Source organism: Pristiophorus japonicus, chromosome 30 (genome assembly GCF_044704955.1).
Source record: "Pristiophorus japonicus isolate sPriJap1 chromosome 30, sPriJap1.hap1, whole genome shotgun sequence".
Taxonomy (NCBI): domain Eukaryota; kingdom Metazoa; phylum Chordata; class Chondrichthyes; family Pristiophoridae; genus Pristiophorus; species Pristiophorus japonicus.
Genome location: NC_092006.1, coordinates 13,100,071 through 13,118,358, shown reverse-complemented (window position 1 = coordinate 13,118,358; position 18,288 = coordinate 13,100,071). Strand labels below are relative to the sequence as shown.

General features: G+C 59.9%; 2 protein-coding genes across 4 annotated transcripts in view; one reads left to right on the top strand and one right to left on the bottom strand.

Moving 5' to 3' along the window:
• LOC139240121 (cellular retinoic acid-binding protein 2-like) overlaps nucleotides 1–9,557 on the bottom strand; it is a 19,681-nt gene extending 10,124 nt beyond the window's left edge. Inside the window, exon 1 of the mRNA XM_070868496.1 lies at nucleotides 9,497–9,557. Coding sequence (XP_070724597.1) covers nucleotides 9,497–9,557 — 61 coding nt within the window. The remainder of the gene's footprint in view (nucleotides 1–9,496) is intronic.
• Nucleotides 9,558–14,983: 5,426 nt separating this feature from the next.
• LOC139240224 (actin-1-like) lies at nucleotides 14,984–16,258 on the top strand. 3 transcript variants are annotated; one of them, XM_070868703.1, is made up of 2 exons: nucleotides 14,984–15,269; nucleotides 15,372–16,258. In XM_070868703.1, the coding sequence occupies exons 1-2, from the start codon at nucleotides 15,095–15,097 to the stop codon at nucleotides 16,256–16,258; spliced, it is 1,062 nt and encodes a 353-aa protein (XP_070724804.1). In that variant the 5' UTR covers nucleotides 14,984–15,094. The 3 variants fall into 3 exon arrangements, with proteins under 3 accessions (XP_070724804.1, XP_070724805.1, XP_070724803.1); XM_070868704.1 differs by having other exon boundaries at nucleotides 14,984–15,760; nucleotides 15,926–16,258; XM_070868702.1 differs by having other exon boundaries at nucleotides 14,984–16,258.
• Nucleotides 16,259–18,288: the final 2,030 nt, after the last annotated feature.

Here is an 18,288-nt window from a genome sequence, read left to right as displayed (position 1 = left end):
AGCGGGAGTCGGGTCGGGTCCGGGGGGAGCAAGGGTCGGGTCGGGTCGGGTCGGGTCGGGTCCGGGGGAGCTGGGGTCGGGTCGGGTCGGGTCGGGTCGGGTCGGGTCGGGTCCGGGGGAGCTGGGGTCGGGTCGGGTCGGGTCGGGGGAGCGGGGATCGGGTCGGGTCGGGGGAGCGGGGGTCGGGTCGGGTCGGGGGAGCAAGGGTCGGTTCGGGTCGGGTCGGGTCGAGTCGGAGGAGCGGGGGTCGGTTCGGGTCCGGGGGAGCGGGGGTCGGGTCGGGTCGGGGGAGCGGGGGTCGGGTCGGGTCGGGTCGGGTCGGGGGAGCGGGGGTCGGGTCGGGTCGGGTCGGGTCGGGGGAGCGGGAGTCGGGTCGGGTCCGGGGGAGCGGGAGTCGGGTCGGGTCGGGGGGAGCGGGGAGTCGGGTCGGGTCGGGTCGGGTCGAGTCGGGTCGGGGGGAGCTGGGGTCGGGTCGGGTCCGGGGGAGCGGGGGTCGGGTCGGGTCGGGGGAGCGGGGGTCGGGTCGGGTCGGGGGAGCAAGGGTCGGTTCGGGTCGGGTCGGGTCGGGTCGGGGGAGCGGGGGTCGGGTCGGGTCGGGGGAGCAAGGGTCGGTTCGGGTCGGGTCGGGTCGGGGGAGCGGGGGTCGGTTCGGGTCGGGTCGGGGGAGCGGGGGTCGGGTCGGTTCGGGTCGGGTCGGGTCGGGTCGGGGGAGCGGGGGTCGGGTCGGGTCGGGTCGGGTCGGGGGAGCGGGGGTCGGGTCGGGTCGGGTCGGGTCGGGTCGGGGGAGCGGGGGTCGGGTCGGGTCCAGGGGAGCTGGGATCGGTTCGGGTCGGGTCGGGTCGGGTCGGGTTGGGTCCGGGGGAGCGGGGGTCGGGTCGGGTCCGGGGGAGCGGGGGTCGGGTCGGGTCGGGGGAGCGGGGGTCGGGTCGGGTCGGGTCGGGGGAGCGGGGGTCGGGTCGGGTCGGGTCGGGTCGGGGGAGCGGGGGTCGGGTCGGGTCGGGTCGGGTCGGGGGAGCGGGGGTCGGTTCGGGTCCAGGGGAGCTGGGGTCGGTTCGGGTCGGGTCGGGTCAGGTCGGGGGAGCGGGGGTCGGGTCGGGTCCAGGGGAGCTGGGGTCGGGTCGGGTCGGGTCGGGGGAGCGGGGGTCGGGTCGGGTCGGGTCGGGTCGGGTCCGGGGAGCGGGGGTCGGGTCGGGTCGGGTCCGGGGGAGCGGGGGTCGGGTCGGGTCGGGTCGGGTCCGGGGGAGCGGGGGTCGGGTCGGGTCGGGTCGGGGGAGCGGGGGTCGGGTCGGGTCGGGGGAGCGGGGGTCGGGTCGGGTCGGGGAGCGGGGGTCGGTTCGGGTCGGGTCGGGTCCGGGGGAGCGGGGGTCGGGTCGGGTCGGGTCGGGTCCGGGGGAGCGGGGGTCGGGTCGGGTCGGGGGAGCGGGGGTCGGGTCGGGTCGGGGGAGCAAGGGTCGGTTCGGGTCGGGTCGGGTCGGGTCGGGGGAGCGGGGGTCGGGTCGGGTCGGGGGAGCAAGGGTCGGTTCGGGTCGGGTCGGGTCGGGTCGGGGGAGCGGGGGTCGGGTCGGGTCGGGTCGGGGGAGCGGGGGTCGGGTCGGGTCGGGGGAACGGGGGTCGGGTCGGGTCGGGTCGGGTCGGGGGAGCGGGGTCGGGTCGGGTCGGTTCGGGTCGGGTCCGGGGGAGCGGGGGTCGGGTCGGGTCGGGGGTCGGGTCGGGTCGGGGGAGCGGGGGTCGGGTCGGGTCGGGGGGAGCAAGGGTCGGTTCGGGTCGGGTCGGGTCGGGGGAGCGGGGGTCGGGTCGGGTCGGGTCGGGGGAGCGGGGGTCGGTCGGGTCGGGGGAGCGGGGGTCGGGTCGGGTCGGGGGGAGCGGGGGTCGGGTCGGGTCGGGTCGGGGGAGCGGGGGTCGGGTCGGGTCAGGTCGGGTCGGGGGGTCGGGGGAGCGGGGGTCGGGTCGGGTCGGGTCCGGGGGAGCGGGGGTTGGGTCGGGTCGGGTCCGGGGGAGCGGGGGTCGGGTCGGGTCCGGGGGAGCGGGGGTCGGGTCGGGTCGGGTCGGGTCGGGTCGGGGGAGCGGGGGTCGGGTCGGGTCGGGTCCGGGGGAGCTGGGGTCGGTTCGGGTCGGGTCGGGGGAGCGGGGGTCGGGTCGGGTCGGGGGAGCGGGGGTCGGGTCGGGTCCGGGGGAGCGGGGGTCAGGTCGGGTCGGGGGAGCGGGGGTCGGGTCGGGTCGGGTCCGGGGGAGCGGGGGTCAGGTCGGGTCGGGGGAGCGGGGGTCGGGTCGGGTCGGGTCCGGGGGAGCGGGGGTCAGGTCGGGTCGGGGGAGCGGGGGTCGGGTCGGGTCGGGGGAGCGGGGGTCAGGTCGGGTCGGGGGAGCGGGGGTCGGGTCGGGTCCGGGGGAGCGGGGGTCGGGTCGGGTCGGGTCGGGTCGGGGAGCGGGGGTCAGGTCGGGTCGGGGGAGCGGGGGTCGGGTCGGGTCGGGGGAGCGGGGGTCAGGTCGGGTCCGGGGGAGCGGGGGTCGGGTCGGGTCGGGGGAGCGGGGGTCAGGTCGGGTCCAGGGGAGCGGGGGTCGGGTCGGGTCGGGTCGGGGGAGCGGGGGTCGGGTCGGGTCCGGGGGAGCGGGGGTCGGGTCGGGTCGGGTCCGGGGGAGCGGGGGTCGGGTCGGGTCAGGTCCGGGGGAGCGGGGGTTGGGTCGGGTCAGGTCCGGGGGAGCGGGGGTCGGGTCGGGTCCGGGGGAGCGGGGGTTGGGTCGGGTCCGGGGGAGCGGGGGTCGGGTCGGGTCCGGGGGAGCGGGGGTCGGGTCAGGTCCGGGGGAGCGGGGGTCGGGTCGGGTCCGGGGGAGCGGGGGTTGGGTCGGGTCCGGGGGAGCGGGGGTCGGGTCGGGTCCGGGGGAGCGGGGGTCGGGTCGGGTCCGGGGGAGCGGGGGTCGGGTCGGGTTGGGTCGGGTCCGGGGGAGCGGGGGTCGGGTCGGGTCCGGGGGAGCGGGGGTCGGGTCGGGTCCGGGGGAGCGGGGGTCGGGTCAGGTCGGGTCGGGAGAGCGGGGGTCGGGTCGGGTCCGGGGGAGCGGGGGTCAGGTCGGGTCCGGGGGAGCGGGGGTCGGGTCGGGTCGGGGGAGCGGGGGTCAGGTCGGGTCCGGGGGAGCGGGGGTCGGGTCGGGTCGGGGGAGCGGGGGTCGGGTCGGGGGAGCGGGGGTTGGGTCGGGTCGGGTCAGGTCAGGTCGGGGGAGCGGGGGTCGGGTCGGGTCGGGTCGGGGGAGCGGGGGTTGGGTCGGGTCGGGTCCGGGGGAGCGGGGGTCAGGTCGGGTCGGGTCCGGGGGAGCGGGGGTCGGGTCGGGTCGGGTCAGGTCGGGTCGGGGGAGCGGGGGTCGGGTCGGGTCGGGTCGGGTCGGGTGGGAGGAGCCTTATGCACACAGCCCCAGTGAGGCCATTGGGCCAGGGCTAAGAGCTGCGTGCTTCGGGCCCCTCCCACACAGTTTGGGCGCCTGGAGCGACTGCACATGCGCACCCACTGTAGCGCGCATGCGCAGAGGTCCCGGCACTGTTTTCAGCGCAGGGACCTGGCTCCGCCCCCCACAGCTCGTGCTGTGCCGCGCCCAGCTCCCGAGGACCTGCAGGGAGCCGGAGAATAGGTGAGTTTTTTTTAGGCGCACTTTGTGGCACGAAAAACGGGCGTCCAGGTCCGGGCTACACCGTTCGAGACACGGCCCGAAACTTGGGCCTATTATCAGGGATGCTCAAGAGGGCAGAATTAGAGGAGACATCTCGGGGGGGGTTGTGGGGCTGGAGGAGGTTACAGAGATAGGGAGGGGGCGAGGGCCATGGAAGGATTTGTAAACAAGGATGAGAATTTTGAAATCGAGGCGTTGCTTAACCGGGAGCCAATGTAGGTCAGTGAGCACAGGCGGTGATGGGTGAGCGGGACTGGGTGTGAGTTAGGACACGGGGGCAGTGAGCACAGGGGGTGATGGGTGAGCGGGACTGGGTGTGAGTTTGGACACGGGGGCAGTGAGCACAGGGGGTGATGTGTGAGCGCGACTGGGTGCGAGTTAGGACACGGGGCAGCGAGCACAGTGGGTGATGGGTGAGCAGGACTCTGTGCGAGTTAGGACACGGGGCAGCGAGCACAGGGGGTGATGGGTGAGCAGGACTCTGTGCGAGTTAGGACACGGGGCAGCGAGCACAGGGGGTGATGGGTGAGCAGGACACGGTGCGAGTTAGGACACGGGGCAGTGAGCACAGGGGGTGATGGGTGAGTGGGACTGGGTGCGAGTTAGGACACGGGGCAGCGAGCACAGTGGGTGATGGGTGAGTGGGACTCGGTGCAAGTTAGGACACGGGGACAGCGAGCACAGGGGGTGATGGGTGAGCAGGACACGGTGTGAGTTAGGACACGGGGGCAGCGAGCACAGGGGGTGATGTGTGAGCGGGACTCGGTGCGAGTTCGGACACGGGTCAGTGAGCACAGGGGGTGATGGGTGAGCGGGACTGGGTGCGAGTTAGGACACGGGGCAGCGAGCACAGGGGGTGATGGGTGAGTGGGACTCGGTGCGAGTTAGGACACGGGGCAGTGAGCACAGGGGGTGATGGGTGAGTGGGACTTGGTGCGAGTTAGGACACGGGGCAGTGAGCACAGGGGGTGATGGGTGAGTGGGACTGGGTGTGAGTTAGGACACGGGGCAGTGAGCACAGGGGGTGATGGGTGAGTGGGACTGGGTGCGAGTTAGGACACGGGGACAGCGAGCACAGGGGGTGATGGGTGAGTGGGACTGGGTGTGAGTTAGGACACGGGGCAGTGAGCACAGGGGGTGATGGGTGAGTGGGGCTCGGTGCGAGTTAGGACACGGGGCAGTGAGCACAGGGGGTGATGGGTGAGTGGGACTCGGTGCGAGTTAGGACACGGGGCAGTGAGCACAGGGGGTGATGGGTGAGCGGGACTCGGTGCGAGTTAGGACACGGGGCAGCCGAGTTTTGGATCACCTCTAGTTTACGCCGGGTAGAATGTGGGAGGCCGGCCAGGAGTGCGTTGGAATAGTCAGGTCTGGAGGTAACAAAGGAAAGGATGAGGGTTTCAGCAGCGGATGAGCTGAGTCAGGGGTGGAGACGGGCGATGTTACAGAGGTGGAGATGTAAGGTGGGCTATACTGAATGGGCCACACAGCCTCTTAAAGGGGCCACACACCTGAAGCAAAAGGACAGAACAGTGACAGGAAGTGATCACAGATGGTCTTTTCTGCGATTGACAGGATGGGAGTAGACAGCCACGTGAGATCGCTATGTTCAGGGGCTGGCTGTGAATATGGGCTGAGGAGTTTACATGTTGGGAGAGATTAAGAACATAAGAAATAGGAGCAGGAGTCGGCCATTCGGCCCCTCGATCCTGCTCCGCCATTTAATACCATCATGGACTCAGCTCCACTTCCCTGCCCGCCCCCTTATCCCCTTATCGGTTAAGAAACTGTCTATTTCTGTCTTAAATATATTCAATGTCCCAGCTTCCACAGCTCTCTGAGGCAGCGAATTCCACAGATTTACAACCCTCTGAGAGAAGAAATTCCTCCTCATCTCAGTTTTAAATGGGTGGCCCCTTATTCTAAGACCATGCCCGCTAGTTCTAGTCTCCCCCATCAGTGGAAACATCCTCTCTGCATCCACCTTGTCAAGCCCCCTCATAATCCTCTGAAGGAAAGACTGGAGGCGAGTGAACTCAGAGCAGGGAGAGCACGATGAAGTGAGATGGGGGTTGAAATCACCGAGGATGAGAAGTTGCTCGCTGCAGAGGCTGAGGGAGCAAAGCAGTGAGGATATCTCCGTGAGAAACTTTACGTGGTACTTGGTGGACGATGGGTTGGAACAATGTGAGATACTCAAAGGAGGAGAAGGTGCCAGAGGAACTCAGAACTGATCCAAAACTTGGCAGCCCCGTGTCCTAACTCGCACCCAGTCCCGCTCACCCATCACCCCCTGTGCTCGCTGCCCCGTGTCCTAACTCGCACCGAGTCCCACTCACCCATCACCCCCTGTGCTCACTGCCCCGTGTCCTAACTCGCACCGAGTCCCACTCACCCATCACCCCCTGTGCACGCTGCCCCGTGTCCTAACTCACACCCAGTCCCACTCACCCATCACCCCCTGTGCTCACTGCCCCCGTGTCCTAACTCTCACCCAGTCCCACTCACCCATCACCCGCTGTGCTCACTGCCCCCGTGTCCTAACTCTCACCCAGTCCCACTCACCCATCACCCGCTGTGCTCACTGCCCCCGTGTCCTAACTCTCACCCAGTCCCACTCACCCATCACCCCTGTGCTCGCTGCCCCCGTGTCCTAACTCACACCCAGTCCCACTCACCCATCACCCCCTGTGCTCGCTGCCCCCGTGTCCTAACTCACACCCAGTCCTGCTCACCCATCACCCCCTGTGCTCACTGCCCCCGTGTCCTAACTCACATCCAGTCCTGCTCACCCATCACCCCCTGTGCTCTCTGACCTACATCGGCTCCCGGTGAAGCAACACCACGATTTCAAAATTGTCCATCCTTGTTTCCAATCCCTCCGCGGCGAACTGCTCAGTTACACGCTCCCCACCATCTTTGATGCCCTTGTCCCTGTGTCTCTCTCACCCTGGCCGTTTTCCCTGGTCCAGCCCTGATCTTCACTCCGTCAAGTCCAAGGGACGCAGCCGTGAACGTTTCTGTCGGACAACCGGTTGAGCCATTCACCACCAGATCTGGCTGGACCACGTGGAGCATTATCGGGTCCTGCCCTCGTCTGAGAAATTCGCTGACTATTCCTGGATCATCCTGGAGTGTAACGATAACCCCCGGCTTCTCCTCACTACATACCTTCTCCTTAAAGCCCTCTCCCCAGTCTCCACCCACACCTCCGACAATCAGTGTGAGGAGCTCCAGGATTGAGACCATCGGGTGTGCTGCCTCGTCTCTTACTTCCCCATGCCCACCGGAGCAAACTCCCTCGAAGGATCCCCCTGCCCTAGCCCCGAGCTCACACCTCTCTCCAGTTTCTCTCCGATCTCACTGCATGACCTCTCCGAGCTCAGCCTGTCCATGACACCCACGTCCTGTTCCCTTGACCCTATTCCCACCAAACTGCTGATCACCCAACTTCCTTTTCCGGCTCCCGTGTTAACGGTTCTCTCTCCTCAGGCACTGTCCCCCTCTCCCTCAAATCTGCCACCCTCGCCCCTCATCTTAAAAACAAACCGCGCCCTCTCCAACCTCCCTTTCCCCTTCCAAAGTCCTTGAGCGTGTCGTTCTCTCCCAAATGCAAGCCCATTTCTCCCACAATTCCACGTTTGTATCCCTCCAATCAGGCTCCTGCCCCGCCATGGCCCGTGTCAAACAATAACTCGTATTCCGAGTGTTCGGTCTCAAATCGAGCAATGTGGCCGTGTACTGTAGACGTGAGTAAGTGTGACCTTAGCCTCTTTATTCTGACTCCAGAGTGCGGGCACAGCGTGGGAAGCCGGCTTATATATCGTGCTCCCAAGGGATGCTGGGGTCCCTTGGGACTCCAACAGGTGCGCCCTCTGGTGGCAGTCGAATGCTGGTTACAAGGTGTTGCATACATAACACCAAGGTGCTTGACAGGGGCGTTACCAGACAAAGTCAGCCACATGGAATGACGGAACAGTAGAGCACAGAAGGAGGCCATTGGGCCCGCCCCGTCTACACCAGCTTGTTTGAAGGGCAACCCAGTCCTTTCCCCGTCTTGCTCCGACAACTATTTATCCAATTCCTTTTTGAAGGCTGCTGTTGCATGTGTTTCCGGCCTGCTATCAGGCCGTGCAGTCCACATCCTAACCACTCGCTCCGGAAAAACCTTGTTCCTCATCTCGCCCCTGGTTCTTTTGTCAACTTAAATCCGTGTCCCTCCGGTTACCGAGCCTGCCGCCATTGCAAACAGCTTATCCTTATTTACTCTGCTAAATGCTTCATGATTTTTCAACAGCTCTATCAAATCTGGAAGGATGAGAGGGGATCTCATAGAAACATATAACATTCTGACGGGACTGGACAGGTTAGATGCGGGAAGAATGTTCCCAATGTTGGGGAAGTCCAGAACCAGGGGTCACAGTCTAAGGATAAGGGGTAGACCATTTAGGACCGAGATGAGGAGAAACTTCTTCACCCAGAGAATTGTGAACCTGTGGAATTCTCTACCGCAGAGAGTTGTTGAGGCCAGTTTGTTGGACATATTCAAAAGGGAGTTAGATGTGGCCCTTATGACTAAAGGGATCAAGGGGTATGGAGAGAAAGCAGGAATGGGGTACTGAGGGAATGATCAGCCATGATCTTATTGAATGGTGGTGCAGGCTCGATGGGCCGAATGGCCTACTCCTGCACCTATTTTCTATGTTTCTGTCTCTCCCCTTAACCTTCTCTGCTCCACGGAGAACAACCACAGCTTCTCCAGTCTCTCCATGTCACTGAAGGCCCTCATCCCCCGGGACCATTCTGGTCAATCTCCTCCCCACCCTCCCCAAGGGCCTTCACATCCTGCCTGAAGTGCGGAGCCCAGGATTGGCCACAACACTCCAGCTGGGGCCTATAAACAGGTTTAGCACGAAGTATGGCTTTTGTACTCTCTGCCTCTGTTTATAAAGGCAAAGCTCCTGTATAGTTTGTGAACTGCTTTGTTAACCTGCACTGCTCCCTTCAAACACCCCCAGGGGCGAGAACCTCCACTTTTGTGCTTATCGTCCAAAAATGGACATAGTTCCGGCTTGGGCGGTTATCAAAGGGTTTTCAGATCGCCGGCTTCTCGCCCATTCTCATTTTTGAAAATGGGCGTTACCACGAGCGATATCAAATGTGTGGTAGCGTTAACTATTTTTGACCTTCTGCCATAAAGTGTGGCCATCCTTAGCAACGGCATGGCAACGCTCGATTCCCGTGATTCAGGAGTTCAAGGGTCATCATGACATGCGCAGGAGAGGAGACAGAGAGGGAGCAGAGAGGGACTGAAAGCATGTCTGGGTGTGTGGGAGGCACGACGGAGATTGACCAGGAGCAAAAAGCCCACGAAGCACCAAGAACATAGTTGGCACCGAGTGTTTTCCAACAAATAAGATATAACATGGAAGGGATGGAGGAGTCCCTGGAGCTGGTAGCCAGGAACATTGGTGGCAGAGGGCTCCCAGTGGTCCCTGAGCGTGGCGATACACCCCTAGGTTCCGACCACCACTGCGAACGACAGATGAGAGCAAGGACCAAGAACCTGCTTCTGCATCAGAGAATGTTGTCCCCTCGGCACCCCCCGGTCCCGTACCCGTGCAACCACCGCCTCTGCCTTCATCCCTCCCTATGAGGCACCGCCTGAGGAGCTCCTCGGCCAGGCGCCATGGAGCGAGGAGGGGAATGGGTAGAGCTGGGGAGGAGAGGAGGGAAGGAAAGTGAGGTGCATGTCCGCGGGTGATGGCTGTGTTATATCTCCAGCTGGGTGGATGCAATTTGTTGCAATGTATGGGGGGAGGGGGCAACGCTCCTGTGTTGCCTTTGTATTCTGTGTTGCCTTTGTATTCTGTGTTGCCTTTGTATTCTGTGTTGCTGGACATGTTGAACATCTGATTTATGTCAATGCTCAAAAAAGTGGGGTGTGGGCGGGGGTGGGGCGTTATTGGCTGTGCCACTTATGATTTCAGACCAATGCTGGTATTAAACTTTTGTTATTGAACATAACCTTGTGGCGCAGTGTCTCAGATAGCTGGTGATTCCTCACCGTGAAAGGGTTAACTACAACTTAACATCAATCAATGTAACCTTTAACTGGCACCAAGGTGATGGGCGCCATTGATGTCTGAGCTGCACCCACACAGCAGTGTGTCAGCGTTGTCACTCACATCAGCGCTCTTTCCGGCAAATCGTTCCGACATCAGCTCCTCACGTAAGAGTGGGGTTTAACAAATGCCAGCCACACCGCTGGCGTCCGTTCCGGTTAGTTCCACTTTCTGTGGCCGGTTTTTTGAGCGGGTGATATTGTGGGCGATATGTGTGCGAGGTGGTGAAATTGTCGGTGGGCGATCTCCATGGCCGCTAGATTGGGTAAATATGCTCTTTACAACCAAAAACAGCGGGTGGCCGTTAATATTGAATCTCGGCATTAAGTCTGTGTGGAAAGTAACGCTGGCCGATATTATAGGCATTGAAATCGCCCATTCTGCTGATTCCGCCCCAAAAGAGTGGGCAGGCGGTAATATTTTTTCTCGCCGTTAAGTACATGGGGAAAATAAGGCTTGGCGCTAAGCCTCCTAAAAAGCCCATCAGTTTCCATTTTGTGCCAAAATGGGCACTATCCATGTGTTATACGTCATTTCAACGGTTAAATTGGTATTAAGTAGATGTTAAGCAGGCGAAAAAAGTGGAGAATCTTGTTATATGTAAACTTGTATTTACCTTATACAGCCACCAGAGGGCTCATCCCCTGGTGTCCCAAGGGATCCCATAATCCCTTGGGAGCACTGGTATTTAAGGAGGCCTCACAGGTTGGAGAGACACGCTGGAGACCTGCAATAAAAGACTAAGGTCACACTTAAGCTCACAGTGTTCAGTCTGACTTTTTCTCCATACACAACAGGTCTAGCCCCAGGTCTCTCTGTTCTGGCACTCCCGTTAAAATTGTACCATTTAGTGTGTACGGTCTCACCTCGTTCTTCCTTCCAAAATGTATAAACTCACATTTATCAGCGTCGAATTTCACCTGTCATTCCAACAGCCAATTCCCATCTTCCTCATTCTTTGCCTCACTTCAACTTCTGTGATATCGGCAAATTTCGAAAAATAAAGAGCTATTAGGGCAGCTGACCAAAATCTTGGGCGAAGAGGTCGGTTTTAAGGAGTGTCTTAAACGAGGAGAGAGAGGTGGAGAGGTTTAGGGTGTTCCAGAGCTTGGGGCCCAGGCAGCTGAAGGCACGGCCACCGATAGTGGAGTGATGGAAATCAGGGGATGGTCAAGAGGGCAGAATTGGAGGAGCGCAGAGATCTCGGGAGGTTGTGAGGCTGGAGGAGGTTACAGAGATAGGGAGGGATGTAGGGGCTGGAGGAGGTTACAGAGATAGGGAGGGATGTAGGGGTTGGAGGAGGTTACAGAGATAGGGAGGGGTGTAGGGCTGGAGGAGGTTACTGAGAACGGGAGGGTTGTAGAGCTGGAGGAGGTTACAGAGATAGGGAGTGCTGTAGGAGGTTACAGAGTAAGGGAGGGGTGTATAGGCTGGAGGGCGTTACAGAGATAGGGAGGGGCGTAGGGGCTGGAGGAGATTACAGAGATTGGGAAGGGTGTCGGGGCTGGAGGTTACAGAGATAGGGAGGGGTGTAGGGGCTGGAGGAGATTACAGAGATTGGGAAGGGTGTCGGGGCTGGAGGAGGTTACTGTTGTGTATCTGTAAAGCATGCACTCCCATGTTCCGCCACCAGGGAGCTCATCCCCTGAAGTCCCAAGGGATCCCAGCAGGAACACAATAACTGGCGACGAGAATACGAATCCAACGCAAAGATGCAGCAAACTGTGGGTATCCTGGAGAAGTTCTCGGAGGGTGAGGACTGGGAAGCCTATGTCGAACGGCTAGACCAGTATTTTGTAGCCAACGAGCTGGACGGAGAAGGAAGCACTGCAAACAGGAGAGCGGTCCTCCTCACTGTCTGCGGGGCACCGACCTACATACTCATGAAGGATCTTCTGGTTCCGGTGAAACCCAGAGATAAGTCGTATGAGGGACTGTGTACACTGGTTCGGGAGCATCTTAACCCGAGGGAGAGCGTGCTGATGGCGAGGTAACGGTTCTACATGTGCCAGCGATCTGAAGGTCAGGAAGTGGCGAGCTACGTCGCCGAGCTAAGGTGACTTGCAGGACAATGTGAGTTTGATGGCTACCTGGAGCAGATGCTCAGAGACTTTTTTTTAAACTGGGCATTGGCCACGAGACCATCCTACGAAAATTTTTGACTGTAGAGACATCGACCCTCAGTAAGGCCATTGCAATAGCACAGGCGTTTATGTCCACCAGTAATAACACCAAACAAATCTCTCAGCACACAAGTGCTAGCAATGTTCATAAATTAACTGGAACTGTGTTTGCGAGCAGAAATGTACAGGGCAGAAACCACGAGTCTGCAACTGCCAGCAGGCCTCAGGTGACCCAGATGACTCAGAGTCCCCAACAAAGGATGAATGCAAGGCAATTCACACCTTGTTGGCGTTGTGGAGACTTCCATTCAGCCTATTCATGCCACTTCAAAGAGCTGTGGAACAATGAGGCACCCCCAATGAGCTTGTCTAAGGCCGAGAGGGCCTACAGCATGATTGAGAAAGAGGCATTAGCGTGTGTGTTCGGGGTAAAGAAAATGCATCAGTACCTGTTTGGCCTCAAATTTGATCTGGAAACCGATCACAAGCCCCTCACATCCCTATTCACTGAAAACAAGGGGATAAATACTAATGCCTCAGCCCACATACAAAGGTGGGCACTTGCGCTATCAGCGTATAACTATATCATCCGCCACAGGCCAGGCACCGAGAACTGTGCGGATGCTCTCAGTCGGCTACCATTGCCCACCACGGGGGTGGAAATGGCACAACCTGCAAACTTGTTGATGGTGGCGCAGTCCGCAGACTTGTTGATGGTCATGGAAGTGTTTGAAAATGATAAATCACCTGTCACGGCCCGCCAGATTAGGACTTGGACCAGTCAAGATCCTCTGCTGTCCCTAGTAAAAAACTGTGTACTGCATGGGAGCTGGGCCAGCATCCCCGTTGAAATGCAAGAGCTAATCAAGTCGTTCCAGCGGCGAAAGGACGAGCTGTCCATTCAGGCAGACTGCCTGTTGTGGGTTAAGTGTGTAGTGCTACCCAAAAAGGGCAGGGAGACGTTCATCTCGGATCTCCACAGCACACACCAGGGAATAGTAATGATGAAAGCGATAGCCAGATCCCACGTGTGGTGGCCCGGTATCGACTCTGACTTAGAGTCCTGTGTACGGCAATGCAGTGTATGTGCTCAGTTGAGCAACGTGCCCAGAGAGACACCACTAAGTTTGTGGCCCTGGCCCTCCAGACCATGGTCGAGGATCCATGTCGACTATGCGGGCCCGTTTCTCGGTAAAATGTTCCTGGTGGTGGTGGATGCTTTTTCAAAATGGATTGAATGTGAAATAATGTCGGGAAGCACCGCCACCGCCACCATTGAAAGCCTGAGGGCCATGTTTGCCACCCACGGCCTGCCTGACATACTGGTCAGTGACAACGGGCCATGTTTCACCAGTGCCGAATTTAAAGAATTCATGACCCGCAATGGGATCAAACATGTCACCTCGGCCCTGTTTAAACCAGCCTCCAATGGGCAGGCAGAGCGGGCAGTACAAACAATCAAACAGAGACTCAAACAAGTCACAGAAGGCTCACTCCAAACCCGCCTGTCCCTAGTACTGCTCAGCTACCGCACGAGACCCCACTCGCTCACAGGGGTGTCCCCGGCTGAACTACTCATGAAAAGGACACTTAAAATCAGACTCTCGCTGGTTCACCCCAACCTGCATGATCAGGTAGAGAGCAGGCGGCAGCAACAAAATGTAAACGATGGTCGCGCCACTGTGTCACGGGAAATTGGTCTGAATGACCCTGTGTATGTGCTAAACTATGGACATGGTCCCAAGTGGATTGCGGGCACGATGATAGCTAAAGAAGGGAGTAGGGTGTTTGTAGTCAAACTAGACAATGGACACATTTGCAGAAAGCACCTGGACCAAACGAGGCTGCGGTTCACAGACTGCCCTGAACAACCCACAGCACACACCACCTTTCTCGAGCCCACAACACACACCCAAAGGATCAACGACACCACCCCGGACCAGGAAATTGAACCCATCACGCCCAACAGCCCAGCAAGGCCAGGCTCGCCCAGCAGCCCTGCAGGGCCAACAACACGCCAGCCCAGCGAGGGCACAGCCAACACACCAGAACAGACATTTGTACCGAGGTGGTCCACCAGGGAAAGAAAGGCTCCCGACCGCCTCACCTTGTAAATAGTTTTCACTTTGACTTTGGAGGGGAGTGATGTTGTGTATCTGTAAAGCATGCACTCCCATGTTCCGCCACCAGGGAGCTCATCCCCTGAAGTCCCAAGGATCCCAGCATCCCTTGGGAGCACTGTATATAAGCCGGCCCCTAAGACCTGTTCCTCACTCTGGAGTGTCTTATTAAAGACTGAGGTCACTGTTACTTTAACCTCCCTGTGTGCAGCCTCATCTGTGTTAGGAACACAATAGTTACAGAGATAGGGAGGGGTGTCGAGGCTGGAGCAGGTTGCAGAGATAGGGAGGGATGTCGGGGCTGGAGGAGGTAACAGAGATAGGGAGGGTTGTAGGGCTGGAGGTTACAGAGATAGGGAGAGGAGTAGGGGTTGGAGGAGGTTACAGAGATAGGGAGGGGTGTAGGGGCTGGAAGAGGTTACAGAGCTAGGGAGGGTGTAGGGGCTGGAGGAGCTTACAGAGATAGGGAGGGGTGTAGGGGCTGGAGGAGGTTACAGAGATAGGGTGGTGTTGCGGGTGGCGGACAGCGTAATGGGGAGGGGGATAGGAACATAGAAAATAGGTGCAGGAGTCGGCCCTTCGAGCCTGCACCGCCATTCAATATGATCATGGCTGAGGCTGTGAGCAGGGGGTTGGGGAGGGGGAGGTTGGGGGAAGAGGGTGTGGGGTGCGTGGGGGGGCTGAGTGAGGGGGTTCAGGGTGGGGGAGGTTGGGGGAAGAGGGTGTGGGGGGGCTGAGTGAGGGGGTTCCAGGTGGGGGAGGGGCCTCCCGCTGACTGCCCTCCTCCCTCTCTCAGTGACATCACCTGTTGTCTGTAACCTGGCTTCCTGTGTGTGTGTGGGGGGGGGGAGGTCAGAGGCAACAAGGGGACATTGTGAGATCAGCGCCGTTGCCCCCGGCGACAGGCCCAGTGTAGAGGGGCAGGTGGGGGTGTGGGCCCATACAGACGGTGACACTCGAGGGAGAGAGAGGGAGGCTGCAAACAGGAAGAAAAGCGTGCTGATCGTGTTGCTCAGAGCAGACCCAAGAAGCCCACCCCCGGACCCCCTCAGTCCGTGCCCTCGCTGTGAGAATGAGCAAATCCTCCCCCACTGCCCCCCAGGGGCCCCCCGCCTGCACAGAAGACTTCACCGAGACGGCGGCCGTGGTGATGGACAACGGCACCGGCTATACCAAGGCTGGCTTTGCCGGCGACGACAAGCCCAGCGTGGTGGTCCACTCCCTGGTGGGCATCCCCAACCAGACGGGCAACGACCCGCGCAAGGGGCCCGACTACTACATCGGCAGCGCCATCCCCAGTGACCCGTGGATCACCAAGACCCAGGTGGTCACCAAAGGCATCGTGACAGACTGGGACGCTCTGGAGATGCTCATGCACCATGTCTTCTACCATGAGCTGCGGGTGGCCCCTGAGGATCAGGCGGTGCTGCTCTCCGACAGCCCGCTGTCGCCCACCGCCAACCGGGAGAAGTCGGCCGAGCTGCTGTTCGAGAACTTCGGGGTGCCGGCCATGTACGTGGCCCACCAGAGCGTGCTGTCGCTGTACTCCATCGGGAGGATCAACGGCCTGATCATCGAGTCGGGCCTGGGGGTCTCCTACACGGTGCCCATCTACAACGGCTACACATTGCCCCATGCCACCTACCGCCTGGACCTGGCTGGGGGCAGGCTGAGCGAGTACATGGCCAAGCTGCTGGAGGAGTGCGGCAACACCTTCAGCCCCGAGGAGATGCACATCGTGCACAACATCAAGGAGACCTGCTGCTACGTGGCGCAGGACTTCAACAAGGAGATGGGGGCCAACGAGAGCGACTACCTGACCGACTACAAGCTGCCTGACGGTCACATCATCACCATCGGCAACCAGCGCTTCCGCTGCCCCGAGTCTCTGTTCAAGCCCGAGGCGGTGGGGCTGACTGACCCCGGCCTCCACGTGCTGGCCATGAAGAGCCTGAAGAAGTGCAAGGCCAAGCACCGGCCCGAACTGTTCAACAACATCGTGCTGTCGGGCGGCTCCTCCATGCTCCCTGGCTTCGCCGAGCGCATCCAGAAGGAGATGGGCGAGCTGGTGCCCAGCCGCTTCAAGCTCAACGTCTACGCCTCGCCCCAGCGCAAGTTCTCGGTGTGGATTGGGGGCTCCATCACGGCCAGCCTCAACACCTTCCAGTCCATGTGGGTGTGTCGTAAGGACTACGACGAGAAGGGTCCGGCGATTGTCCATCGCAAGTGTTTCTGAGCGATTGGCGGAACGTGTGCGTGCACACGCCAGTGTGTATGGCCAGCGAGTGCTGACATTCTGATAAATAAACAGAATTAAAAACTCCCACCCTGGTCTCGCTGGCCTCTCATTGCACGGGACGGCAGGGAACCAAACCGTCATGCTTCCACACTTGCCGACGACCCAAAACTGGCTGGGGTTGTGAGTCGGGACGAGGATGTAAAGACACAGCGGGTCGACGGAGTGAACCTGTGGAATTCTCTGCCACAGAAAGTTGTTGAGGCCAGTTCGTTAGACAGATTCAAAAGGGAGTTGGATGTGGTCCTTACGGCTAAAGGGATCAAGGGGTATGGAGAGAAAGCAGGAATGGGGGACTGAGGTGAATGATCAGCCATGATCTTATTGAATGGTGGTGCAGGCTCGAAGGGCCGAATGGCCTACTCCTGCACCTATTCTCTGTTTCTATGTGAATCGGCAAACACATGGCAGATGTAGTATAACGTGGATAAATGTGAAGTTATCTACTTTGGTGGGAAAAACATGAGGACAAAGTATTATTTAAATGGTGACGGCTTGGGAAGTGTGGATGTACAGAGGGACCTGGGTGTCCTTGTACACCAGTCATTGAAAACAAACATGGTGCAGCAAGCAGTTAGGGGCAAATGGGGTACGTTGGCCTACATTGCAAGAGGATTTGAGTACAGGAGCAAGGATGCCTTACTCCAGTTATACAGGGCCTTGGTGAGACCACACCTGGAGTATTGTGTGCAGTTTGGGTCTCCTTACCTAAGGAAGGATATACTTGCCATAGAGGGAGTGCAGCGAAGGTTCACCAGACTGATTCCTGGGATGGCAGGACTGCCGTATGAGGAGAGATTGGGTCGACTGGGCCTGTATTCACTGGAGTTTAGAAGAATGAGAGGGGATCTCATTGAAATGTATAAAATTGTGACGGGGTTGGACAGACTGGATGCGGGGAGGATGTTTCCCCCGGGGCTGGGAAGTCTAGAACAAGGGGTCACAGTCTCAGGATACGGGCTAGGAAATTTAGGACTGAGATGAGGAGAAATGTTCTCACTCAGAGGGAGGTGAACCTGTGGAATTCTCGACCACAGAAGGCTGTGGAGGCCAAGTCACTGAATATATTTAAGAGGGAGATCGATAGATTTCGAGACACAAAAGGCATCAAGGGGTCTGGAGAGAAAGTGGGAATATGGTGTGAGAATAGAGGATCAGCCATGATCATATTGAATGGCGGAGCAGACTCGAGGGGCCGAATGGCCGACTCCTGCTCCGATTTTTTATTTCTACGAAAGTGAGGAGTGGTCCAAATGTCACCAGGGGCCCCTTCCCTTCGAATCATGGCTCGCATTGCCCCAGTGGTCTCACTCGGTGTGGGACTGAGCCCCGGGGAGGGGGAGGGGGGCCCGGTGTGGGATTGAGCCCCGGGGAGGGGGAGGGGGGCCCGGTGTGGGACTGAGCCCCGGGGAGGGGGAGGGGGGCCCGGTGTGGGACTGAGCCCCGGGGAGTGGTTAGGATCTGGAATGCGCTGCCTGAGAGGGTGGGGGAGGCAGACTCAATCGTGGCTTTCAAAAGGGAGTTGGATAAGTACCTGAAGGAAAAATATTTTCAGGGCTTCGGGGAAAGGGCGGGGGAGTGGGACTGGCTGGAGGCTCCTGCAGAGAGCCGGCACGGGTTCGACGGGCCCAATGGCCGCCTCCTGTGCTGTAACCGTTCTGGGATTCCAGGTTTGGCAGCTTTGTGAGTTGAGAGGGAATGCTATATGCTTTTATTTCTTTATACAGTGCAGCGCTCTGCACTCTTGCCTCTTTGTTCCACACACGGGATGTTTGAAGAGTTCAGAATATCACGGCCGCCTCCAGAGTGGTGTCCAGTGTGAAGTGTGTGAACGCGGGCACAGTTCAAGTCAGTTGGGGAAGGGAGGGGGTTGGCATCAAGCAGCAGGGTTCATTCATGTGCTCCAACCCCGTGGGGACTGAGACGGGGTCATTGTAACTCGCCAACATTGGCTGAGCTGGGTCAGGTGG

Bases quoted from the DNA above. Each gene is read 5' to 3' on its own strand.
- LOC139240224 (XM_070868702.1), top strand. From the start codon at position 15,095: ATGAGCAAATCCTCCCCCACTGCCCCCCAGGGGCCCCCCGCCTGCACA.